This window comes from Anomalospiza imberbis, chromosome 15 (assembly GCF_031753505.1).
Source record: "Anomalospiza imberbis isolate Cuckoo-Finch-1a 21T00152 chromosome 15, ASM3175350v1, whole genome shotgun sequence".
In the NCBI taxonomy this organism is placed as follows: domain Eukaryota; kingdom Metazoa; phylum Chordata; class Aves; order Passeriformes; family Viduidae; genus Anomalospiza; species Anomalospiza imberbis.
The window spans coordinates 4,045,728-4,072,902 of NC_089695.1; the positions used below are offsets into that span (position 1 = coordinate 4,045,728).

At 41.0% G+C, this 27,175-nt stretch overlaps 2 protein-coding genes across 3 annotated transcripts in view; both read right to left on the bottom strand.

Annotated features, from left to right (window-relative positions):
* The window catches only part of DOCK2 (dedicator of cytokinesis 2), a 157,772-nt gene extending 156,198 nt beyond the window's left edge, over positions 1 to 1,574 (bottom strand). Inside the window, exon 1 of one of the 2 annotated variants that reach the window (XR_011004276.1) lies at positions 1,463 to 1,574. Coding sequence is in view for 1 of the 2 variants with exons in the window: in XM_068205595.1 (XP_068061696.1) it covers positions 1,463 to 1,499 (37 nt within the window). In the remaining variant the exon portion in view is untranslated. The remainder of the gene's footprint in view (positions 1 to 1,462) is intronic. The other variant, XM_068205595.1, reaches the window with a different exon arrangement.
* A 3,978-nt stretch (positions 1,575 to 5,552) lies between these two features.
* SPDL1 (spindle apparatus coiled-coil protein 1) lies at positions 5,553 to 23,646 on the bottom strand. The gene is made up of 12 exons (XM_068205594.1): positions 23,630 to 23,646; positions 22,295 to 22,461; positions 20,096 to 20,272; positions 19,599 to 19,793; positions 19,147 to 19,296; positions 18,419 to 18,517; positions 17,523 to 17,633; positions 14,949 to 15,089; positions 13,317 to 13,426; positions 12,575 to 12,762; positions 11,154 to 11,499; positions 5,553 to 6,340 (listed from the first exon to the last, which is right to left on the bottom strand). The coding sequence occupies exons 1-12, from the start codon at positions 23,640 to 23,642 to the stop codon at positions 6,193 to 6,195; spliced, it is 1,845 nt and encodes a 614-aa protein (XP_068061695.1). The 5' UTR covers positions 23,643 to 23,646; the 3' UTR covers positions 5,553 to 6,192.
* Positions 23,647 to 27,175: the final 3,529 nt, after the last annotated feature.

Genomic DNA, 27,175 nt, shown 5'->3' on the forward strand with positions numbered 1-27,175 from the left:
AATGTATATAATGAAATACGTTGGTTTCCAAGATAGAGCAAAATAAACTGTGAGCCAACAGTTTGGCTAAGAAAAGGAACTTCTGGGTATAAGCTAAAGGTTGTTGAATCTGTACTCATTTATTAAATTCTAGCAATTGTGCAAAAACAGGGACAGAATGCTCTTATTGAAGAAAACCTACCATAAGCCACGTGTATGCCCACTTACATTGCTATTCTAATATTGTTGGGAAGTCCATTTGATTGTTGTTTATTTTGCTTGGTGACACACTAAACCACAGACACCACTACAACTGTGGTGTTTACATGCAAGTATAAGGAGCCTTGTAGGGTGTTTAATGGAAAACCTTTCTTTAACCCAGGACATGGACTTGGGGCCAGCAAGTGGGAGCACTCTCAGCACACAGCGTGCCCAGATTGTCTCTTACACCAAACTCTGTGCTCACAGTGAGAGCAGCAGGGGAGCAAGCAGAGGGGAAAGGAAACAGCAGCAGCTCTGCAGTGTCAGTTCTTCCCAGTGACCCACTCTAGAGTAAATTGTACTCTTTTGGACATTAAAACAAACATCGCTAGACTGCCATTAGTTTTTGAAAGATTGCATTTCACAAGGTGATTTTTTTACTGTGTGAGGTTTGTTGTGCCTTTCAAATACCACAGAGACTACTACAAGTGCAAAAATTATGTGCTTTCTACTATTTGTAGAATTGAAACAGAAAATATTGACACCTTTTTTTTTTTTAATGTAAACTGCCATCAGAACAGGCTACTTCCATTTTGCAGTTCTGCTACTGCTGGACATGGACCTTGAACAACGCTTTATTTTCCTCTTGTTAATTTCTTGGTGTTACATTTTATTTCATGAAGCCAGTTGGGTTTTTAATGCACATCACAAAAAACTATGGCTGACTTAAAATAAAAAATTTCTTTTAGAAGCATTTAGAAGGTAAATAACTAAGTAGCAACATGCATCTTTCAAGTGCTTTAGCTGTGATTCCTACTTGTTTAAGGTTTTTTTAAAACAGCAATTCCATCCTTCATACAAGTTAACATCATTCATTTAAAGATTACTTTCCTTCCAAAAAGCATGACTTACCCACTCAGACACAGATTTTTTTCTGTAGCACTGACCATAAGTGACGATCTTGCAGAAGCAGCTGTAGGATTCCCCTTCCCCTACATTTGTTCCCCATAACTTCTGGCCACTGCACATTATACAACACATTATTTATTCAATCTGCTTCTAACACACCAAGGTGGGAGAAGCTGCATTACTGTCAAAGTGGAGTGTACTTCATGCTGTTCTGTTTGAAAGAGCTAAACTTTGTACAGATTTGGTCCTTTCAGTTAATCCCCGCTGGTGGAGTGGACGGTGTTAACCCATCACGGCAGAGAAAGCACCTGCCCACATCCTGCTCAGAAGACACAAAGACAATGCTCAAATGGCAGCTCCCTGAGCTACTTACCCACGCCACTCTTCTCTGCCTTGTGCCATCTTGCCATGGCACGTGAATCCGAGCGGCTCGCAGGGATGCCCACGCCGGGGAGCGCGGGGCTTGGGGGTGCAGAGCTGGAGGGGTGACCAAGGCAGGCCCCGGAAGCGCCGTGGCTCCCCAGCCCTGGGACGAGCAGGCAGCTGCGAGGGCTCTGTGAGATCTGCTGCCTCTCCGAGCTTCCTTCCTCTTTTCTCAGCTCGAGATACCGTGCCCGTGTCATGGGGGAGGGGAATCCCAGCCTGGGTGTTTCTCTTGCACCGTGTCAGCAGCGAACACAGGAGCACAAATGGACCAAACCCAGGCAGGACTCTGTGGCACCACCCCTGGCCTTCAGGTTGGCTCAGTGACCATCTCTGACCACGGCTTAGGCCAGTGCAGGACACCAGACCAGCACCAGAAACGTTTGGATGAGGATGCTACATCTTAAAAACTCTGCTCTTCTAACCTGCCCTCAAACTCAGATTTGTGCTTTTGATGTCAACTCTCCAAAAAGAAACGGAGTGAAGACAAAGCCACATTTCAAAACACACCCACTCTTTTAAATGTCTATCATTTTATGTTTGGAGGAAGAAGCAGGAGACTCACTCTCTCCTCTAAACAAAGCAGTACTTAAAGACTTATTGTCAATACAAAATTGCCAAAAGTAATTTTTAGTGTATTTCCAGCCTGCTTGCACACAGGCTGCTGTGGGAGCCAGCTTGGGTGAGGACATCTTGGATGTGCAAAGGACCAAGCCAAGTCTTTTGGAACAGGGATTAAGGACAATATATGGAATTGAAGGCAGTATGTCACCTTAAAGCACAAAGTGTTTGCTTTACTCATAGTTTAGAGTTCAAAAACCTCAAATGAAATCCTTGCAAGATTTACTGTTTGTTTGCTCTTCTGCTTAGTACAACAGATTCAGCTGACAATCCTGTCCTCTGGATATTCCACTGCAGTTTAGCAATCATTGTTTAGCCAAGCTGTTTATCACTGCCATGCTACACCCATCTCCTGATTTTTGATAACCATCTCCTATGGTTTTGATAACACATGACATTTTATTTCTTGATTTGAACTAGCAATCATGTGGAGCACAGACTGCCAGTCTCTCTCCTTGCATGTGGAATTCTGATATATATTTTTACAGGAAAATCACTTTAACCTTTACCACAGATTTGCTTGAATTGGTCTAATCTTAACCATACTAGCTTAGAAAAGGATTTAGCTCTTTACTCTCCCCTCAAATAACATTGAAAGTCATGTTATGTTTACTAAAATGGGCTAAATTCCCAGCAGCTCCCATTATTTCCATTTACAGAAAACAAGCTTCATCTAAAAGTTCTTAATCTTTTCTGTCCCTGGAAAATCCACTTTAAATCGTTATTCTGTCAAAAACAGAGTTTTAGGCTGAACTATTTCATCTTTCAGTTTACTCTGTGTTTTGAACAGTAACTCCCTAACCAGTGGTACTTTTCTTCCTCACTCCTCCCAGTCCCGGTTGCAGCAAATCCCCTCTTCCCATTCACTACTTGGCCTAAAGGTTGCCTTGTTTTTATTTTCATGCTCTACCTTGCTCTTCCTTATTGTGTTCCCCGGTAAAGCAACAGCCCAGAGGAAAACTGCTCCTTTCTAGGACTCACTTACAAACCTGCTTCTCCATGGATGCCTAACACACCTAGTTAATTCTATTTTATTTCGAAAGTAAATGATCTAAAAGAAAGAAACTTCACCTGCAAACTGGGATCCAATTTGCACCACTTTTCTGATGGCCTGATGTAATTCTGCAGAGCACAGCACAACAAAGGGACAGGGCTCTGGCCAGAGCTCACATCCCCTCTTGTACCCTCTGGACTCACCCCAAAAGCCAACTCAAGGGCCAAAAATCCCACAGGAATTGCTGCCATCCCCTTCCCCCCTCCAGCTCTCAGCACTGCACAGCTGCTGCAGCTTCCTCCTGGCAGATTTCCATGATGATGCTTTTGCAGCCCCTCAGCCACTGGAACCCACTGCCACTTCATCTCACTCAGCTCCCACCTTGTCTGGCTGGGTCTGAAAAATTCCTGCCTAAAACTCCTAATGAATGGATTGGGGAACCAAATTCTTCCTTAGCTGCAAGAGGAAAGTGCATCAGAGCAAAGCACACACAGTAACCCTAAAATCCTGTTCTTACAGCAGAGCACCAACCCCAGCACAGGTCTAAGGAACTAAGGTGGGCAACAGTTACACCCTTTTGTCCATGGAGGTTTTTATTCCAAGTTGGTTTATTTGTGCAGTTACTTCCACATGGATATTCCACAGAAAACAGTGGGCAGAGTCATCACCCTCACATAGATCACCATTTCTTCCTTAAATCTTTTTCAGGACAGAAGGTTTTTTAAGGAAAATAGAAAATTCCTTGTTTCCCTGAAAGATGAAACTCTGTAGAGGAAGCTCACAAGAAAACCTTACCTTTTGGGGGCTGGGGACAAGCAGAAGAGAAACAGTTCTTGCTTCCTTCAACATTGCTATCAGTTCCAGAAAACAAGACCTTGTAAGATGATGAGTAGCTAGCTACCCATTTTTTAGCTAAGCTAATTTCCATTATAAAGAATTTGAGCAGAACACAGAATTTCCATCTAACTGCCTCTAAATTCAACTTTAGGCCAAGATCTGTGAGCACAGTTGCAGAAAAGCAACTGATGAGACAAACCAGAACCAAACAAGAAAATACAGCAAGAACTCTCATGCACGGTGCCTCAGGTGTGTTCCAGCAAACCCAAAGCCTGGACCCCAGACACATTCCCCCACCTGCACTCTTGCAGGAGGATGTGTAAACACAAATCCACTGCACAAGATGGTAAAGGCTGCACACTCCAAGTGGACTCCAGCAGCAGAGACTGTAAAGCAGCCCTGGGGGTAATTAGATAATCCTAATCAGTTTCATTTGTTTGTTGAAATGACATCCCAGTTCTGTCACATAAGTTAACTAGTTCTTTCAACCTAGAAAAAAACTTTAGAAATGCCACATGCCCAGTAGCTCAACATAAAGTTAACTATAACATAAATCAACACGCAATTAACATATAATTAACTGTCTTAGTAGACAATCTACAGCACAGTACTGCTATTTAAACACATTATCCAATGTCAACTTACCACAGGTTTTCCTCTAAGTAGAACAATCATATACCTCAGTTGTTCTCAGCTATTTGTGTCTCACAGTAGTGACAGTAAACAAATGTAGCTTTCATCATTTGCATAATAAAGGATTTGTTTCTAACATTTTGTAGCATAAAAAACAGGATTTCTTCAACGTAACATCATTCAAGTTCACATGTCAAAGTCTAGAAGAGCAAGAACTATTTCATGGCTATAAATCTGCTGTCAGTAATAAGAGCTTGGTAAAAGTTAATAAGAAGATATTCTCAGTTTATGTAGCTTCATTAACAACAGACTGAAAAACTCAGCTACATAGCAAATCTCTTACATCAGTGAAGTGACAAAATTTGGTTGTGTGACACACAGATTTCTGATTATTCTGTCCAACAGAAGTAGCAGCCACTGGGCTGTGCCTAAACAGAACTGTGCAGAAATGCTCTGATAATGAGATGGACCTGCCTGGAAAGGGAGAAGATGTGGTCATTTATGGTGACGTTCCCACCTTTTCAGTCACTTCTGCTGGGATCAGAATTCAGGTTTTTTTGAGATAAGTGACTGGTGAGCTAAAGTCACCAGTTAACAAAATCCCAGGCACCACTTCAGACCTGGCAGAACTGTAAACAAACCAGGGGGTTGCAAGATTGTTCCCCAATGTATTCTTATACAGGATGGATTTAAAAAAAAGTGTTAAAGAACTTGCACCTTAATTACTGAGACTTTCACTTAGAAACTGGCTAATCCATTCACCAAAGGGAGCTCAAACTATAGTATCATGACTCAAATGGAGTCATCCAACTTCCATACAAATACCTAGCTTAAAATGTCTCCTCAGGATTATTCTGCATGAACTTCAGGAAGTTACAGGATTGTCTCCTAAAAACAGGACACAGCACCTGCAGTACATTTTCTTATCATTTATTGAGAGGTACTTTTTTTAAACAAGAAGTTCTACAAAAGACATCACCTTCATTTTAAAAATGGATACATGTTTCTTTTCAAATACAATACAGACTACATTTTCTAAAGAAAGAAATAAACCTTTATTTTATTTAATAGTACCAATACAAGAATCCATAGAATTTCAAACTCTGACCAACAAAACACATAAAGTGACTCACATGTACTTTTGCAAAAAGGCCAGCCTGAAAGTTGAAAAGTAACACTTTGGGAGGAAAAATATTAAGAATTCTGAATCTGGAAACTGGAAGAAATTTAGGAGCACATGACTTACTTGAGTTCTCCATCAACCCTGTCTAGTCTGTCTTACCATATAATAAATCCTCTGTTAGCCAGAACTTCTCCTCCACAACAGCCTTGTGCTTCAAAGAAAGAGCAATGAATGTGTTCAGAGAATTTGCCAAGAGTGGAGAACAAGCCACGCCTCAGGTCAAGTGCAGGGAACACAAAAGGTGCCCTCAGGAACATCAAAAGTGCAGCTCTGCCAGGCAATCACACCCTTCATAACAGCAGGCAGATCAATATTCAAGTGAGCAAACTGTGCGCTGGTGTGAGACAGAGTTCACTCAGCAGCTCCTGCTGAAGCAGGACCCCAAATTGTCCAGGTTCCCTGCAGAAGTGACTTACTGCTGAGCACACTGAGTTTCAGAACTTGCCTTAGAAGATACATACAATGTGGAATGTTTTTTCTTCTGTGTTTTCTTCTCTGCTGAGATTTTAGTTTCTCTCTTATCTTCTTCTGTAGTTTCAAATCTGGATTCAGCTGTTAACCTATAGGCAAAGCAACCATTCTAAATATATATTTAGCTAATATAAACCAGGGCTAAAATAAGAATTTTAGGCAAAATCAACAAGCCAGCTGGCAAACAAGACCATCCATATACAGAGACAGAGCAAGTACAGTCTAAGAAGAAAATGAGACTAAACCAAAGCATTTTTATATCAGTCCTAATCACATTTCATCACCTAAAGCCTCCCCCCACACCTCAGCTGCTGAAACGTTTGGTAAGGAAGGTTCTTGAATATGTGAAGTGGCTGAGTTCAGCCTTCAGAAACACCAGTGACTGTCATGCACTGAAAGGAGATCCAGTCCCCAAAAGTACAACTCCAGGTGAAAAGTCTGAGCAACATCATACAAATGGGATGAAATCAAGCTTCTTGCTTCTACACTACCAAAAACCCACCCTTCAAATATGCTCCCTTCAACCTTGTTCTACACTACTATGGCCTTCAGCTTAGTACCTGAATATCTTCAGCTGGGGGAAGATTTATTTTCACTCTAAATGATATCATTTGTCCACTGAAAAGTCTTAATTCTGCTATGAATGTGAATGGGGATAAAACTGTCTCATTGCTGTTAAAAAATAATTCTGAAATCAAAACATCAGATTGTGCTCAGATGCCTAAATCTTGTTTTTAATTTAATGAACATGCAAACATGCTATTAGAACAATATGAATAGTGATATTTTACCCAACCAAATTAGCCACAGCCCATTGACTGTTACACATGATTATTTTCACAGAGAAAGAAATTATGGAAAATGAAGTTCCAAATTAAACATCACTTTATATAACAATACAGACTCTACACTCATTTATCAGCACATACATTAAAGCAATTCTCTGGTGATCTTGTGGATTTTTAGTGGTCTCAGGAGCCCCCAGTGAGCCACCCACACCATGGATAGCTGCTTTCAGTGATGTTTTTCCCAACACAAATAGCTGCTACTCATTTGTTAGAGACTTATTTGCAATACAGAATGGTGCAGCTGCACTTGAGGACTACGAAAAGAGCTGTAACAAAAAATGTGGGGAAATTCAGCCACAGATTCAGACTGCTGTCAAAGTATGATGCACTGCAGGCCTTGTGCATGTTATTCCTTACAAGCACTGTCTCAACAAGCTGAAGAAAACCAGGCTCTGCTGTGCACCTCCTCCAGATCAGGGTTTGCTCCACCGTGAGCTTTGCACTAAAGCCACATCTGTAACTCTGATGGCTGAGCACCTTCAGTCCATGGTCACCTTGGGTTGGACAAATCCTTGTGTGGTTACAGCTAGAAGGAAGGATTCAGTGGGAAAAAGTAGCCATCGTGTGGTTTGCACTCCCCCTGCAGCTGCAGTTGGGATGGAGAATTTCTGTCCATGAACCTGCTCCTATGGTACACTCCCTTCATTTGTCCCTCCCAGTCTTCTGCCTTTAACAACCCCTGTCCAAGGCCACCAAAACCACTACTCTAGTGGCCAAAATTGCCAAAAGAGTCCCTATAAACAAGCAGAAAGAACTCAAACCAGAAGAACAAATAAAAACCACATTCACTTAAGTTACATCCCAAAGCAGCACAAGAGGATTTATGCACAATATTGCCCTTTTATAGTATTATAAAATTCTCTTAGCCTGTAATGTAACAACTCTGGCAATCACATTCACCCTGTGCCTCTTGGGGACGAGGAGATAGAAGCCAGGACTGAGGGAGTGAAGCCAAGCCTGGGAAGAAGGGCTGGAGCAGTTTTCTTTCTTTCTTTCTCACTGCCCCACTGTCTTTAACTGGCAGGGAGTTAATCTTCCCCAAATCTGGTTTGCCCATGACCTCTGTCATCTTTACCCACAAACTTTTTCCATACTTGTTCTCATCTATCCTATGGAAGAGGGAGGAGCAGCTGATGTGCAGCTGGCAGCAAGCTGAGGTTCACCCCACAGGCCTCAGAGAGCACGCTTAGAGCCCTGTCCTGGTTCACCAGGTGGCAGCACAGGGAATGGATCAGAAAGAACAGACAGTGGTTAAACACCTCAAGCAAATGCTGGTGAAATTATGACATGATTTAAGCTTTGACTCTACAGACTAAAACTGAGATATAACTGAGGCCTCTTCTGCCTGTTTAAGGAAGATGAACTTGTTTCATCAGGTGGAGCTTTACTTCCCAAGGCTGAGGGCTGTGCCTAAAACCACAAAAAATAGTTTATCCAGATCTCCTGCTGAGCCAAATGACCACAGGCAATTGGACAAAGCCCAAGTGAAGTAGATTTGGTGTATATAATCCAACTAATGAAGGGAGCAAATAAGCTCTTAGACATCCAAGCTCTTCTTTAGATCAAACTCAGGCACACAACCTCAAATCTCAATGCAATATAAACTGTGCAACAAGGGCTAGAGTCTGCTATTTCAGTTCGAGAAGAAAAGCATTTCAATAGAGACATGTTTATTTCTATTGACCAGTTAGTTAGCCAAACAAAAGATATCACTGCAGATAACCTTTGCATTGCCAGAATTCCAGTAAGCATTGGGAAGTAGTAATCACCATCTGAATATTTCAATCTGTAGTCTCAGCACTCATATCATAACCTGATCAGTGCCACCACCTAATGAGCAACGGCAGTGCTGGCTGTAGCCCTCTGGAAGGACAGAGGTGCCCTGCACACACAGGTGTTGGCTGAGATTATCCAGCTGTACCTGCTTAAAGCTCCTCAGCAAAGAAGTCTCTTCACAGAGGGGAGTTTGTCACCTCCACAAGCACACCCAGATCACTTCTGACCACTTCCTCATCGCCTCCTGGGCTGAGATGACAAATTCAAACCCCACTTTCTAGAAACAAAGTTTGCAGCTCTTTCACAGCTAAAGTGGCTCTGTTCTCCCACAATTCCTGGGCCATGTCAGAGCTCCACTAATTACACACAAAAGCTATTCCAGGCACAAAACCAATCCCTAGAGACCACAACAGCCATTTCAGCTGCAGCATCCCATTTTAGTTAACATAAGGTGAAACACTGACAACTAGCCACCCTTATTTTTTCCTCCCACAAATTCTCCCTTTCCAGGTCCTCACTCCTGATCAATATGCCAATATTTTCTGTGCCCAAGGTTCCGCCACATCCATCACAGAACAGTCCAAAGATTCTTTCAGTGTTTAGCAACCCAGATTCTCAAATGTTCAGACTTTTAACATGACTTCCTATTTTATAGCACACCATAGCAGATCAGGGGTAAGTAAATCCTTAATGTTAGCTTAGTATCACGACCTGGGGTTTTAGTAGTTCATTAACACAATCAGAAACAAACAACTTTCTGCCTGGATTTGCCTTTTACAGACTCTAAGTATCACCAAAAAAATCTTAACAGTTTATCTGGAGTTTTGTGGCAGCTTAATTGTGTTTGTGGTTTTTATTTTTCAAGTATTTTTCATCTTTTGTTCCTTATTTGTAAAAACGGCAATGGATACAAGATTAGAAACCTCCCTCTGAACTATGGTTTTATCTTCCTCTTCCACTTTTTCTACTCTCTCTGCTTTCCAGCATCAACTCCATAAATAATTTCCACTCCTCACCCCCTCTCCAGTAGGCTTCCCTCTTCAGTTCCCATTAACTATTTCCAACAGTTTCCTGTAAGCACACATTTTATCTTCTTTTCCCAAAGCAATATGAAGTAGTAAGTTAAACTTTTCATATCAGGTTACATTCTGCCTGTTCCTTTATGTGTAGAGGACATTGTCAAAAACCAACAACATCATTAAATTATCCCAATCTTTCCTCTCCACTTTCATCCACATCTGACCTTCCTGATCTTCCCTCCTAACAATCCCACATTTTAACACAGCTGCTAAAACTGCTGTTTCTGCCATATTCTCTCCACAGTTTAAGAAGTCCACAGTATTTGGCTATTTTAAATCTGTTTATTACATTCATGCAGCCTTGAGGAATTGATCCAAGAGCCAAAACATCAATCCAATTACCCTGAATGCCATTAACTTTGGCTATTTCTTCCAGCAGCTATTAGCAAGTTGCAAGCTCTAAACCTTTGGACCAGCATAGACTTTCTTCTACCCCCAGACACTTGAATATGTGTTTACAAAGAGTATAAAGAGAATACCAAAAGCAATAGTTGAAAAAGGAGAAAATCAAAGTCAGCACTGTTTTCACCAGGATAAAAAAAGCTGGACATAATGACTGTTCTCAGTTACTTTATCATCCAGCAAAAAGTAACTTCAATTCTCAGTTCAGGGGAATAAATTTCCTCTTTATTTGGCATGTGTGTTTCTAGCTATTGTGCATCCAGACCATGCATTTCATTTGTCTGACAATACAGCTAATGAATTCTCTATTATCTTGTACAATGAAAGTTAACACAATTCAGGTGAAGAATTACTTAAATAATTTTCAGGCTTTTAGCTAAATCTGGAAGTGGCTGGGGGCTGAAATTAGGTATGAAACTGGAGCGTGATTCCAGCTGCCTTTATTACCTTGAGCTACAACACAGCTGTGTGGCAGTTTTGAGGGGACCAAGAACACAAAGTTCCTGATGCTGGAGCAAACCAAGTGAGCTGTCATGCTACCTGCACACCTTAAATGTCTTCAAGCAATGGGAAAGTTATTTCAGAGACTGTTCCGAGAGTCTTTTTTATTAGTCAGTGTTTGAGTCCTTCTAAAAGGTAGTGAGAGGTTGAGCGTGGGCAGCCGGAGCTGAGGAATGACACTGCATGCAACACTGAGGAAATAGATAAAGCAGTGGAGAGCACAGTTCATGCAGCGAAAGAAAAGAGATGCAGGTCTGTGCTGACTGCCTGGAGCAGAGACACAAGCTGACACTGACCTGGGGACAGCTGGAGCTGGGGAATTGTTTCCACTTCTGCTATTCCAAGTAAAGGCGATGTGATTCTCATCTTGAATTTTAACTCTTTTTCTTTCTCTTTCAGGTTCAACAATGTTTCGTATTGCCTGGAGAGCTGTATGTAGTGGGGATGCTTGGATAGGCTGTCTTTTTGGAGAAGCATCACTTTGCTCAAGGTTCTTGGCTGTCATCTTTTTCCCTTCCTTACTTGGCAATTGAGTGAGAGTAGTTTCTTTCACTGGAGTATTTTTGCTGTCAAAGTATTCACAAGTTGTGTTCACTGGAATTCTCTCCCTCTTCTTTTTAATTTTAGAACCTTTAAGTAATTCTGAAGGAAAAAATGGAATATATATTTTGTACAAAAGAAGCTGGAGATGACTTGTCCCCCAACATGTTAATAATACAAGTAAGAATATTTCACATGACTAAAGAGCTTGGAATAATTCTTAATAGACAATTTATATCCCTTCAAGAATGTTTATTATATAATCTGACTATCCCAACAGAAGTTACCTTGAAAAAGAGACATCTTTCTCCTCATCCACTCTGTCTTTTCACCAAGGCTTTAAATTAAATGCTCTGAACTGCAGGCTGCTGAGGTAAGCTTCCACAAGTAACATTTTAAAGTTAAATCCTTTGGGTGTGGACAAAGCCAACTTTCCTATCTGGTTCCCCGTTCATGGAATCCCAGAATTGTTTGGGTTGGAAGGGACTTTAAAGCCCATCTCATTCCCACCCCCTGCCATGGGCAGGGACGCCTTCCACAATCCCAGGGTGCTCCAAGCCCTGTCCAACCTGGCATTGAACACTTCCAGGAATGGGGCAGCCACAGCTTCTCTGGGCAGCCTGAGCCAGGGCCTCACCGCCCTCACAGGGAAGTTTCTTCCTACTCTCTTATATAAACTTGCTCTCAGTTTAAATAGAATCCTCTTCCTCTACAGCTCCCTTGCTTTGCACATACTCAGGTATCAGCTGTTTGTCAAGTGCATCTCTCTAGCTAAAATTTAATCCATATTAACTTGAGCTACTGAACTGTTTTCCTGTAAACGCTTTGCACCTTATTCCAAAGCTCCCATCAGCTGCTATTATGGGAAACATCTGAGATTTGATCCCACCCACTTGAGTCTGGTTATCTACCTGTGCTCTATGAAGTCCTGAACACTGCCATTTTTAACTGTAAAACTGCATTCTTCAGTCTCCTCCAGTCAGTGTTCACATATTCAAGCGAGGTCTTGAGCAAGGCAGGGCTTTCCTACTTCAGCTTAGCAGATTTTGGATCAGGTTATTTCAGAAAGTCAGCTATTTAAGCATTAAATTCTGGAACTAAACCAATGTCTTCCTGTTTAATGTCATTCCATTTCTAAAGAAATTTATATTTTCCCAGATAGAAAAGTAGTATTTACCTTCAGGTTCATATTTCATTTTCAGCTCATCCAGCATAACCCGCAGGTTCATATTCTCACTCTGACAAGCTTGCAAATGCCTCTCATTTGTGAAGAGCTTCCTTTCAAATTCCAGGACCCTTTGGCTCTCATACAGAGCTTTCATTCTTTGCAGGGATAGCTCATTTTTCAGTGTTTCAGTTTCCTTGCTGGGATGGCAGGAAAATTATAAAATCAGTCACACTTGAATTCATTTGGGTTTTTATCTTTTAGTAAATCAACAACTGAGCACTCAACTTCACCTTAAATTGGTATTTATACATTAGTAGGAAAAATCAAGCTTTTTTTGTCCTATAAAACATTTTAAGTGTTATTATCTTACTTTTTATAAGAGAAATAAACATACACAGCCTAAAGACTAAGACTTTTCATACAGTTTTCTTACAGATCAACTTTCAATTGATTCAAGGTCTCAATTGCCCTGTATTAGGAGTATTAACAACATTTCTGGAAGAATGCAATAATCAGAAACAGTATTTCTGCTGTTATATTTTCAAACATAAGTGAAACTACAAAAAAAAAACCAACTCTCAGTCCTATAACGAAGTCAGGTTGGTTCCACAGCATTACTAAATGCAACAGGAACCAAACCCATCTGCACATGCAATCGGTGCATACAAACAGTAACAAAAAAGGGAGGATAAAAACAAGTACCTAGAAGATAACCCTGCCACAACCATGGCTTCAGGCTGGAAGCACTTACTTTGAGTTGTCAAGTTTAATTTGCAGTAAATCTGCATAGTAACCATTTTCAGAATCGCTTCCTTTGGCACCATTAGCGGGTCTGGACTCCTCCATATTCTCATATAAACTCTGACAAAGAACAAGTGTCAGCTTGTCAAGCAGTGACCTTTCAGAAGCACATTAGCTTAGTTCTTAGGAGACATTTTCTATGCATTGTGATGGTGAAGCCTCATCATAGAGGGATTTAAAGACAAGATAAAACTCAGCTGCTCTGAGTACTTTCTCATTGGTTACAAATGTCAAATAGCACTAATACTGACAGCTCTCTTTCATCCACTGAAAAAAGGGAAAAAAAAGTGAGTTAACTCCAGAAGGTTTGCAAGCAGCACTGCAGAACAGCCTTCTTGCTTTTTACTTGAAAATACAGGGTATTTAGTTAACCCACAGGGCATTTTTCTCAGCATTTATTTCTAGGCTTCAGCAGCTGGACCCCAGAGGAATACCAGCCATGCTAATCAACAGTCAAAAATCTCAAAATCAATTACATACTTCAGATGAGGAAGTTGGTTCATAGTAAGGATGCTATAAATGCAGCATCATGTGACACTGGGGTTTTTGTTTGGGGTTTTTTTCCTGAACAAGCAGAACTCGGATTTTTATCCTGTCCCAGAGACCTCCCAGGCCTCTGTCAGTCACTGCCTATAGGTACTTTTCATGGTTATTGGAATCATTCAATTTCCCAACACTACTTATTTATGGCCTAGAGACAGAAATTAAGTACAGATCAAGCTTAAACATGACAAAACTGGTAAAACAATCAGGCTGCCTCAATTATTGCTAAAATGGGTTAAGCCTGGCTTCACACCAGGTTATTGGGTTAAATACAGAATACAGGAGGCTATCCCGGAAAGCACAGTCCTACTGCACAAGCAAATACACATCAGTTTGCATCCCAAAGCTCTGATAAGAAAGGGCCAAACAAGTCCAGAAACATGCAAGAACTGAGAATGGCTCCAGTTTTTCACTCTGGAAACACACAAACATCAGCAGCATTACACACATGTATATAAAAATCCTCATGTGTTTCTCACTTTTCAAAATACTGACAAGATGTTTTCAAGTTGCATAAGAGGACTGAAAAAACTGCTTTACAAGGATAATTAAGCACATCAGTTTTGCTAGAAAAGACCATGCTTCAGCTGCAAAGTTAAGACACATCAAGAAACTAAATATCCAGGAAATTCAATAGAGTTGAGACACCAAAGGCTAAAGCCTAAGCACACACAGTAAAAGTGCCAAATGACAACACCTTCCCAGAGAAAAATTGGATGCCACAGCTCAGTGAGCTTTGACCAAGTAACTGAATTTAAATGCTAGAAGTAACTATAAATGATATGAAGGTGTTTCACACAGGACACAAAATTGTTTCTTCAGCCCAGGTGTTGGGTAAGGTATAATTTTCTGCTTCTCTGCACTTGAGGAGTCTAATATTCTCCAGCTGCAAAACACAATTCAGGTCAAATAAAGATATGAGACAGCTTTTGGATCCCTTTTCAGACCCCAGCATGGACTTCAGATAGTTTTCATAATTCTTCTTGTTGTCATGTTTTAGCTTCCAATTACAATTTTCTACTTAATTAAAACCCCATACCTTAAATTTTTCTAGCTGCCTCACTTTCATAAGAAGATCTTCTATTTCGCCATTCTTTTGCTCTAACATGGACTGTAAGCGTTCCAGCTGATCAAATTCTGCCTGGGAGCCTTTCAGCTGCAGCAGTGTAGCCATTTGCAGCTGGAAAAAAAGGAAAAAACTATTTACAACAAGTACTGGGATTAGTTACTGAAAATCCCAGCCTTTTACACAAAACTGTTTGAGCACTCAAGCCTTGTAATTCTAAACCTGAATACAGAAGAGCACTGGATGCTTGAACTTAGTCTTTGTGACATAATCCTAGCAATTATCACCACCAGGGCAAGAGGACAGCTGAGATCTCAGTGAGCAGCCAGTCCTGAGGTGCTCCACTCATCTCTGTACTGGCTGAGGAGCACATAAACCCTCTGCCAGGACACACACAACATTCCACATCCACACCAAGCCAGCCAGAAGCCAGTCTCAGTCCAGGCTGATTTGTCAGAGCTGAAATGCACCTTGAGAACTCACTTAGGAAATTCCACAAGCTTAACCCCTCATTTTTTCAGTTCTGCTTTTCAGATGTAACACCACCATGTTTGCCTTCTACAATACAAACCCAAGAATTTCAGCTTTTTCTCTTCTCCAATGGAATACATCCTTTCATGTGAAAGAACACCCTCTGACATTATAAAGGAGAAGTTATAAAAATCTTACATTTACAGCAATATTTGTGTTGGTGTTAACAATATTGAAATACAAGGGTCTTAATACATTCAGTTACAGGTGATACATCAGACATTTAAACGAGAAACAGAATAAATTAAAGACTTCATAAGGTGTTAGTGAAAACTGAGGCATTTTTATCAGTCTAGTCAGTATGGATAAGGTAACACTGGGAGAAGTCACAGGGAAAGGATCAAGTGAAAAATTAGATTAGAGGGAAAGCAAGAAGAGCATTTACCCTATAGAATCTCTTACATCAGGTAAAGGGCATTGATGAGTCTGTGCATAAATTAGAGCAAATGAAAGATTCAGTCATCTCCTCAGAGCTTGTACAGGATGTAAGGGAGGCAAAATTGTAAACTCCACCTCACTGGCTGACTAAAACTATCCTCACAGCTGCCAAGCACAGACACCCAACCTTTTTCCCTTTTTCCTTAAAAGCCCTCCTGCTAATTGTCAGAATTGCAAATTTCAGCTGATCTACACAACAAGGAACTTAAAGAAATGGGAAAGGATGCTCTGGACTAGGAAAAAAAATACTAGAGGTAGGAAAGCTTTCCCAGGAGTGCTGTGTACATTCTGTTCAGGAGTCAGACCCTCAGGATTTACCAGTAATTACCACAAAGTGAGATTCTTCAACTAAAGATGCAACAGCAGTTACCTCTCCTGTGGGGTAAGCAGCTTTGAGTGGAGAGATCAGCTAAACTCAGACTGAGCTTTAACTGGCAGCATCTCAGTGCAGCACAACACAGAGAGGATGCTAATAGGGATCTGAGACAGCAGCTTAAACAAAACAGCTTTTCTAACAAACTACCTATCTCCAATATTATCAGAAAAAAATAGAAAGAATTCCAAATAAAAGCATTAAGTACTAGTACAGGGATACAAATTTGCCTCCATTTTTGGTACTTTTGGTATTAGCTGTGTTTCTTACACCATTCAATCAGTATAACTGACTTACCCCATATCACAAAGAGAAAATTTCCAAAGGAACTGATCCTACTCAATGACTTTCCTCACTCAAATCTTTGCTGTATCAGTAGGGTTTTTCTTCTCCTTTAAGACCATTGTTTGAACTATTTTCAACCTACTCCACAAAATCTAGGCAATACAAACCTTCAGTGCAACTCATGGATGTTTAAGCACTTTCCTCAAACTGCATGACTAAGCAGTTAATCAGAATGAAAGGATCCACTTTAGCATTGGAAAAAGTCATGAGAGCAACATGAAAACAGTTGGCAGCTCTGCAGCATCCCCTTGACATTGTCTTGTAAATCAGCTTCTGCTAACTAGTCCTCAACAATATTAACCAACAGGCTCCCATTCTGTAGCAGTGGAGTTTAGCTTAAAGAATTATGAATGTTATGACTTAATTCTTACACCAAAAATAGGGAAAAGCAGGAAGAAAAAATATGGACAAAGACAATAAAGCAACACAGAGGTAGGAAAAGCCAAACCCCTACAATGTGATGGTGGTAAAAACTTATCTTTTTCTTTATGCTCATTCCTGACAACCACAGTTAATGTACAAATACCTGATTCATGTAGTACAATAATTAGACAAGAAAAGAAAAAACAATTACCAAGACAAACTGAATGCTAGTTTGACTGCCAGGAGTTATGTTTTACTTTTATCCATTAAACAACTACTGCCAAAGTGAGCAGACATGGTGCCTTCACTGTAAGGTGGATGCTGTTGGACCACAGGAGTCAAACAGCACATCATCATCTCACTTGTTTTTTCGCCCATTTCCCTCCCCCCAGACTACTGCACCATGTTTTAAAGACAACAAATCCCCTGGCCTGTGCATTAAAGCAGTGCCTTATCAGACCCAAGGACACCCTGGAGTATTACAGGAATCATCCTACCTTCATTCTTTGCAATTGTTCTCTACTGAATGCATGCTGTTTTTGTAGGGACTGATATTTTACTTTCACACTGATCAGCTGTCGCTCCATTTCTGCCCTACGGTCCTCCACCTACAGAACATTGTGAACAATTATTACTGTGAAATCACAACACTTGCTGTCACTGGGATGATGAATTTGATAAGGACATGCTGCCTAGCAATTGGTGTTCAGTCTGCAAACACTGCTTTTCCAGCAACAGTACTTGAAAATACAGGCTAGTGTCTTTGCCCTGTGATAGAAGTGAGTAGAAGCCCAACCAGTGAAATGCAACAGATTTTTCTTTTGTTCTTCTGATATCAAAATAAAGTAACATTTCACATGCTTCAGTGTTGCTGTAGAATAGTTTTGTCCACTGGCAACAGAACAGTTTAAAATAATCTGAACTGTTTCCCAAGTTCACCCATCCCCTGGATGCTACCATGAAACATAATGCACCCTATGCATTTAACCCTTACTCAAAAGCTAATTCCAAAACCCTCCCAAAAACCTCAAACATCCAGACATTTTCAGGAAGGCAGCTTTTATCAGCAACTGTTAATATTTCACATGCTGTCTTCTACATTAAAGATGGATTTATCAGCTGAACACAAAATCAAGAGCCGCAGACAGAACCATCATGAACCCTCAGTCACAACTTTTAACTTGACAGATAACTTGAAGTGATTCCATTAAATTTACTAACTCCTTCAGAGAGAGTATGAAATGGCTTTCCACATGTCAGATCAACACTGAAGTCATATTTGAGGAATAGAGATACATGCTGGCCAGATCAGGTGCAGATACTCCCATATTTTCAATACAATATAAGAAAGAAAACTGAAAATACTTCTCAGGCATCTGTTGCATAGTTGTACCTCAGCAAAGAGAGAATTGCCTTTACTTGTAGGGTCCAAAGATTGCTGCACTGCATGATCCAGCTGAACCCGAAGCTCCTGATTAGCCTCATGAGCTTTCTAGATTAAAGCAAAGAGGATATTGGTCATTTAAGCATCTGATGTACTGCATACACAAATTTAATCAGATAGCTTTAACTCTTTAATTTCCTATGCTTTAGCAGAGATTATATTGTACTGAAGTCCTTCATTGCACATACAGTTCTAGTAACTAAGAGAAAAATTAATTTCATTTCACTAAAACACTTAATATACCACTTATTCTTCAGGACAAGAGCACAACTAAAAGCCTTTAAGGGTAAGCTTTGATGTTTGTCAATTGTATTCACGATATTCAGATCACTCTCCCAGTGGTGTTCATCAGTGACTAATGCTCTACTTCCCAGTTCAAGATTCTCCAAGGCATTCCAGAAGGAACTTGAAATAAAAAGAATTCTGCCAGTGACCGGTGAGAAGGTCCCCAAGAGGCAGAACAGTGCCATGCAAAGGCTCTCCTTTCACAGCTGCCACAAAGCAAGGCCAACAGAGAGCTTTTACCACCAGGCAACACCAGACATGACTAATCATTATCCTTCTCTTTCCCCTCTCTCTCACAACTCCTCAAAACTCCTCCTTCACCAAAAATCTGGCAGCACACCTTGTGCAACTTGGGACTTATCTACCACTGTGAAGTAAAATTAAGCGAATACCTCTAATGCATTGCAGTAAAAGACAACTTCTTTTTCCCTCTCTTCTTTCTCCCCCTGCAGCCGCTCCAGTTGGTTACGCAAGTTACTGTTCACAAGCTCTAACTGTTCTTTACTGCACTGCAGCTCATTCAGCTTTTCTTCATCATTGGCCTAAACAAACAAAAACCAAGCATGAAACGAAAAATATTTAAAACTATTGGAAGACAAGCAGGCCTAAGTAAATCAAAGACATTTATTAGTAGCAATTAGTTTTAATACAAAATATTATCTTGTAGAAGAAAGGGTATTAAAGCCTAGCTATTACGGCTGTTACTTTTTGCTGTGCACATTGTCTGAATAAAAGCCAATCCTAACACGGCACTGCAGACAGCACATCTAAAAATGAAATGAGCAAAAGGGCAGAATTTCATCTTCAACTAGGCTACACTGCAAACTCAGTGCTACTCACACACCTTCTGGCTCTGCAGTTCAGTGAGCTCTATCTGCAGGCTGAGCATTTCTGAAGACATGGTCTCATGGACACGCTCAGACATCATGTGCAGTTCTTCTGATTTGGCAGCAATTATTTCCTTCTGATGCTCCACTTTTTGTCTCAGTTGTTTCTCTGAGAGTCGGGTTTCATCCAGTTCTGCTTTCAGGTTCTCCAACTTAAAAATAGTTCATAACTAACTAGTATCATTTCATGGTAAATTCTTGAAAAGCACAATACTTCTGACTGCTACAATTACAGAAAATGTCTAAGAAAAACAAGAGTAGCTTTTAAAAATAAGCATTGTAATTCAATGTAATTCATAAGTGACTACACAGATACTTTTTAAAAAACAAACAAGCTACTACACATTGTAACTATTTATTATTTCTTTTGGTAGCTAAGACTGCAGTTATAAGTTAAGCAAACAGTATCTAAAATGGTATTAGCAACCTTTTAGCTATATATTAGTTATCAAACCTTGTTTTTAAGGTCACTGATTTCTTGTCCATAGGCTCTCTCAAGCTGTTCTTTCTGCTTATCCAGCTGCACATTTTGCTGTTGCTTAAGGGAATCACACTCAAAATTCAAACTTTCCACCATTCGATTCTTGAGTTCAATTTCTCTCTGAAGTGTGTATTTCTCTTGTTCAAATTTCTGCAAGAAATGACACACTAATAAATCTAGATGTAATTGTACACTGTTCCCTAAGCATTTATGAAAAAGCACAGGCTCAAAACCAAGATGCTTGTAGCTCATTTAGTCTTTTGTTTGAGAGCCAATTAAAGAGTTGTAATATCCATGTTTTAAAAAAATAAAAATAACTGCTCTAAAAGGTTATGATTTATAAATGTTGTGTTTATAATTTGTTTGTGAAATATTCTCTTCATGGAAACTCTGTACTTCTTTGCACCCAACATGAAAGGTGTGGGTATCTTTTCTGCAAATGTCATAGAGCCAGAGTTTATATTCCTTTCTACCACTACACAGCCAATTATGTTAAAAATCACTACAGTCCATCAAGCAGAACAGCTGAGTTCAATAGTTAAGACAGCTAAATTGTCTGTTTCATAATAAATCCCATCAACTCTTCCAGACTGAAGAATAATTTTTTAAACAGCTTCTATCTATGCTTGATTGCATGTTTGCTAATTACAAAGGATGGCTTCATTTTACTCTTCCATTCAGCCAGCAATTAAGGAAAAGAAAAACAGAATCTTGAAAGCAAAAGAGGTAATAAAGAAGCCAAATCAATCTAAACACGCAATTTTTTTTCCTTTTCAAAATAACCTAACTCTTGAGACACAAAACAGAATTCAATAAAAACCTGAAAGCTGTCAGGTATCAAAGTGACCTCTGTGGCCTAGACACAGCTTATCAAGGACAGGCTTAGCTCTCAAATACCTAAGGCAGGAGCTTTAACACAAAGATAAAGACTGGCCATAGGACAGGTTTGGGAGTGCACTGCTTGGCCAGAGCCAAGAACAACAAAAGCCCAGCAGGAACCTTCCTGCACACTGGTACAGAAGAGCACACAGAGCTGTCTGAGAGGCTTTTGTGCCTGCTGGTGGAACCCACACTTGTGTTCACAGCACTGCCTTGAATTACTTGTCTCAGCACAGAGGAGAGCCACAGAGAGATTCAAAAGCTGTAAAGAATCTCTTGGGTAAGCACAGCTGCCACACAAAATGTTATTCCACTGCATGAAGGCCCACAGTTTCTACCCTCTACCCCTGGAATCCAAGTTACCAGCCAGGCTCAGAAGGTGGCTCCAGCCTCTCACACAGGATCACAACCTATGGGAGCAGCTTGACAGCTCAGTACCTGCCCTCTGTGCTGGTCAGCAGGAAAGGATGATCCTGCCTGGCTTCCTTGGAACTTGTGCCTTCAGCTGCCTCTCCCACAAAACTTACTAACGCTGAACTGACCAGAATAAAAAATTCTGTCCATTCAGAACAGCAGGGTGCTGCAACAAATCAAACCTTTCAGCTCCATCCCAGGAGAAGGGATGGATGCACAGCCAGAAAGAGACAAATGAAGATGAATAATTTATCTGGAACACGAGCTGCCTGAACACAAAGATGACCCTTAAAGCCTTTATGAAAAGTGGAAGAGATTTTCCCAACTGAAATTTTCTTGAACTACTAAAAAGAAAACTGGTCAGCTAAATAATACCTCTACAATTCAGCACTATACTACTCCTTTTTCTGAGCTGCAAAAAAATTTGCTAAAAAGTTCAGAACCTTTGGTATTTGGAAAATTTGAAAACTTCACTAGAGAAGACATCAATTTCACAGTCTTGCTGCTAGCATTCTTTGCACAGGTTTTAAGTGATATAAACTGAGAGAGCATACACAAATTGATTGCTAAACAGAGGAAAAACATGCTCTGAAACAAATTTACTTTAGCATTTAGCACTCATTTTACATTAAAGGCAATTAGTCCTACATCATACTGAACACTTGATGCATAATTAGCTATGAAACCCTCTACCAATTAGATACAATTATGCTCAATGTCTCATAGCTGAGAAAAAAAGCTCTCTCTACAACTACTCAGAGCTTTATTAAAATTAATCTAGATGCTAGAAGGCATGTAAAACACCTGTGCCTTGCAGAAAACAGTTAAAATAAAATGAAGTTCTGGTTTTGAGCTTTGAGAAGAAAAGGCAGTAATCACCTCAGTTTTCTCAGTCAATTCACAGCGTGTTTGATCCAGCTGATTTTGAACCTCACTCTGGGACTCCAGTAAATGCAAACCATATTGTGCTGCCTTTCTTCGCTCATTCTCTGCTTCCTTGAGTTGCTGTTTAAGACTTAAAATGGTCTCTGCCTCCATTTTTCTTTCTTTTTCTATTCAACACTGCAAAAAAAAAATTAAAATATATTGTAGTAAATATATTTTACAGATAAGAGTAGTTAGCTGAAAGAAGTTACTGGAATTCTTTTCTTAATCCGGATAGAACAATATATTTTTGCATTAATACAAGACAAAAAAAAAAAAGCTCACAAGCAGACCTGTGAACAGTAAAATAACAGTTATTTTTTCATAAACGTGGTTACTGTCTTATTTTTGATTATGTCTAACATGCAGCAAAAGCACTCCTGTGCACCCAGCCTGGTATCTTTGTACATCACAGCCAGAGTTTATTAGGATAGAGGTCTCTTGCCAAGTAAAGACAATTAAATAACCTTAGAAAAACACTGCTATGCACTTGGCTGACACTATTTTCTCTGTATTATAAACCAAGCCCCACTAAGTTCAGCATTTCTTGTGTACACAAATAACACTTAAGACTGGCGTAGGCAGCTGCCTTAGCAGGACAGTGTACTCCTAATAACATTATGTGAGACAGAGAAACAGATAAAAGGTAAGGAAAGGAAGAGTCAAAAATAGAAGCCCTGTTAAAATATATGGAGTTTAACACAGGGCTTTGCATTTATTTATGTGCTTAATGGAGTCTATCAAAACTTAGTTTACTTGTTGGTAAATAATAATCTCCTTGTCACATTTCAGAAAATTCATCCTTTTGTAACTGTAGAGCATAACAGAAGACAGAAGGTGCATTTTGTAAAAAAGTTAGAAGTAAATCCAACAAAGCAAATATTTAAAAACATAACAGTCAAGTCAAATTAACACCACAAGCTTGTATGACTGCCTGCTCCCAAATCTGCTAAATCAGCCTGCTGCAAGAAGATCTTGCTAAGACAGAAAATGCTAAGTAATTCGGGCTTCTGAACAACATATGCCAAGAGTTTTCTAAGAAAGTAGGAAATAACAGCAAGTGACAAACACACAAAAAAAATTTGCAGTAGATTTTTCAAAGTCAGGGCCCATAACTTTTCCATAATTTCAGAATAAGTAATGTAGTAAGTAAAGTAATTCTGTATTGAAGACCTGACTCTTGCTTTTGTTCTCACAGAAGCAATTTATTTGTTGCCATTTCTTACTGGCACATACATCTTTCTTATGAATGTTGTCATATCCATCCTTCACTTATTTTTTTTTGCTAACTTTTATTCAACATGAAAAAACCCCTTGTGGAGTTACCCAGCTTCTCCTAGTAGAAAAGAATTTAATTAACATGCAGAAGTAATTGTGCCCATACTGTGCCAATTCCTTTCCAATGTGATCAGAATGATCACATTCTGATTTTTGCATTTTCTCCTCACTTGTTGCTATGCAGGTTTAATACATACAAAGAAACTTTGTCCAGCCAGGCTTTGAAACCTCAGTTTTCACCTCTAACCACTGCAATGCCTGAAATACTACTTTTGCACTTATACTAAAATAAGCCAGCGAAACACAGGAATTTTGCATACCAATAATTGAGAATCATCAGTATTATACAGGGACACCACATAGAATAATTAAGTGTTTAAGGCAAGGTGTAGCAATACAAGAACATAGGCAACAACGTCTGGCATGCATTTCCATTAGTAAGGAGGATGAATGAGTCATTGTTCACTTACATAAACAGAACTTTAAAAAATAGCTTTATTTTCTGATCAGACAATAGTATAGAGACAACACAGCCATTTGGCAGCTCCTATTACTAACTTAAATGAGTAACAGGTTTAAACTCACCTCCAGAAGCCCATTAAAGTATCTTTTGACCTTATTCTTCAAGTCCTAGTTTAAAAGAAGACCTTTAAAAGAAAAGAAAAAAAAAAAAAGCAATAGTTGTCTAGGCTGGATGAGTGAGTTGCCAGCACAGCACAGCCCTTCAGAGCATACCCTTTTCAGAACAGGCTTAACCCTGCTGGCTGCCTCATGAACATGCAGATCACAAGCTAAACCCTCACATAAATGCAAATCTTATTCAAATCTCACTTAGGCAGCTGTCAGACAGCTTAGAAAACATCAGATCAGGCAATGCTGCCAAAGGATGGATGCTCTGCAATTGGCCTCTGGGGCAGGTAAACAGGCTACAGCCAGGGTCATTTTCTTCTGGCACACCTGTAGTTTTTAAGGGTTTTTTGGGGGGGATTTTTGACCCACTCCTACTTCTTCAATCTCGCATTTCTCTCCCAGTTTCACATACAAGAACTTTGAGCTCCTAATAAATTATTTACTAGATAATAGAAAAAAACAAAGTATGGGTTTTTTTCTAAATTTTACAGCTGAAGTGTGGAGGAAAGGAGAATTAGCTTTCCTATTCACACAGTCCTGCTGACTATTAGGGAAAATAGCAAGTATGCCTTTTGGAGCACAGCCAACCTCAATTTTTCCTTGTCAGTTCTGGACGAACCAAACAAGTCCAGGTAGTTTTGTTCAAGAAGCTGTACACTGAAATAACCGCCAGCAATTTAATATTATACATGAAGCTAAGTAAATTACGCTGAAAATAACATTTTAAGATCAATTGAATGGGCAGCAAGGTGAGTAGGCAGGAGGGGGGAAACAACAGACATCAGTCTTGCTTTATTCTACTGAGTTACGAGAGTTACTCACTTTTGGCTAAATATCCTCAAACATTTAATGAGAGATTCGATGCTGAGAGCTGCACACCGCGATTATTGAACCATTTAAAGCCTCCTTAATTAAAGTACCGGGGTAGGAGATGAAAGGCAGTCCCCTGGCAGGCCAAACTTTCTTCTCCCACTCTAGCACAGCTCTTCTCGTTAAACTGCTATTCCCCAGGGCCACTAGTAACAGCTGCCTGTGCTCTGATCCTGTCAGAAGCACCTGTGCAGTTTTCTGATCAGGAACACAATTACCAGGGTGGTTTTTCTCCCTCAGCCCAGGCATCCCCACGACCACTCCAGCCAGTTACTTACACAAGTCCACATCTGCACCTACCACGCTGCACACTCAGGCTGAAAGCTTTCCGGAGCTGATCGCCTTCCCCAAACAGGTTCCTGTCGGTACTACAGGGAACAACAAATATCACGCTACAGCCTCACCGTTCAGCCAGCACAGAGCCCGGGCAGGCTCTGGCAGCGCTGCGTGTCACCAGCGCCAGGTCCCCGCTGTCCCCTCCTTCCGGGCCCGACCCGCTGCAGACCGGGTCTGACCCCACACCCGGAACGGCCCGAGCAGGCTCCTCCGCGGGCCGTGGGGCAGCAAACGGTGCCACCCGCTGCAGAGGACGGCGGCCGGCACTGCAGCAGCCCCCCGCGGGGCACACCCCGCTCCCCTCACGGCCCGCCGCCCGCTCCCCGCACCCGCCGTTGCGGCCGTTCAAACTCAGCTCCGCGGCGCCGCCCAAGTCTCGCGAGATCCGCCCCGCCCCGCCCCGCCCCGCCCCCCGCGCAGGGCGGGCCGTGAGGGGCCGCGTGAGGGCGGCCGCGCCCGCCGCTCCCGGAGCGCTCCCGGTGAACGCGTGTGGGCACTGCCGCCGGGCCGTGGCCGCCCCTGCTGTTGGTGTTAAATACAGCGCCACAGCCGTGTCCCGACAGCGGGAGCCGATTGGCGCGCCGAGGAGAGCGATTTCTGTGTTTTATCCGAGCTTGCCCGAAGCAGGGAGCTGAGTGGTAACACGGAAAGGCTGGCTCACCGATCAGCACAACTTTACGCTAGTTGTGCATTTCACCAAGGGCATCAGCACTCATTAGATACGAATTCCAGAACTTTCCTATTCACGGGTGCTCAAGGCGCTGTTTGCTGTTACACCTCTCCTTTCTCACGCCGGTCCGCCGGCTCTCCGTCCTGAGGCGATGTCGCCTCCTGAGGGGATGTCGCCTCCTGAGGGGATGTCGCGTCCTGAGGGGATGTCGCGTCCTGAGGCGATGTCGCCTCCTGAGGGGATGTCGCGTCCTGAGGGGATGTCGCCTCCTGCTTCCTCGGCCAAGCCTTTCCTTCATTTCTCTGCAGCTTTGCCGTGCAAGCTGCACGGCAGGTTAAGCGCTTGTAGCACAGCTCTCAATAACCTTGTGTTTTTCTCTTTAGCTTGCTTTTGTTTCCACTTATCCTCACTTCCGTACCAAGGAGGAATTTTATAGTGCTGAAGTGTCCACTACTCGCAGATTTCCTTAGCAGGGAAGATGTGAGTGATATCCACAAAGACCCAAATCCATCAGCAGGAGTGTTTCACCATGGCTGTTTGGAAATCCAAGCACATGTGTCTACGGTTTTTTTTCTTCCCCCCCCCCCCCCAAAAGAAAACCTTAGTAATTTTTACCTTTTTAGCAGTTATTAAATTTTTAATCTGTTCTGCAAGATTAATACATTTTTTGTACTTATTGCTCTACTTGATGTGACAAAAACCACTGCATGTAAGCATGTGATAGCTAATTCTGCCTTTAGTGAAACATCAAGTAATGCAAGGTTAAATTCAAACAACAGGCTGTAAGTAGATGCAAGGATAATAATCCTATTGGGAGCAACTGGAACAGAAATAGATGTCCTAAGAAAAAAGGGACTTGGAAGATAAGCAGTCTAAAATGTGACAGAGAGAGCCAATAAAACACTACTATTATCAAAAGTGATGCCACTTCTACTTTCCTATCAAAATGGGAGTCTTGCTTTTGTCAATAGAAATGGGATTAAAAATTAAATACAGGATGGTCTAGACAGGCAAGAATACCAAGTTGATTAAAATAGGGACAGGAAATGAGA

Excerpts from the sequence above, each read along its gene's own strand:
- SPDL1 (XM_068205594.1), bottom strand. Across the intron at positions 20,273-22,294 it reads AATTGACTGAGAAAACTGAG|AAATTTGAACAAGAGAAATA; the intron begins GTGATTACTGCC and ends CATTTCTTGCAG. Across the intron at positions 19,794-20,095 it reads TCAGTGACCTTAAAAACAAG|TTGGAGAACCTGAAAGCAGA; the intron begins GTTTGATAACTA and ends ACTATTTTTAAG.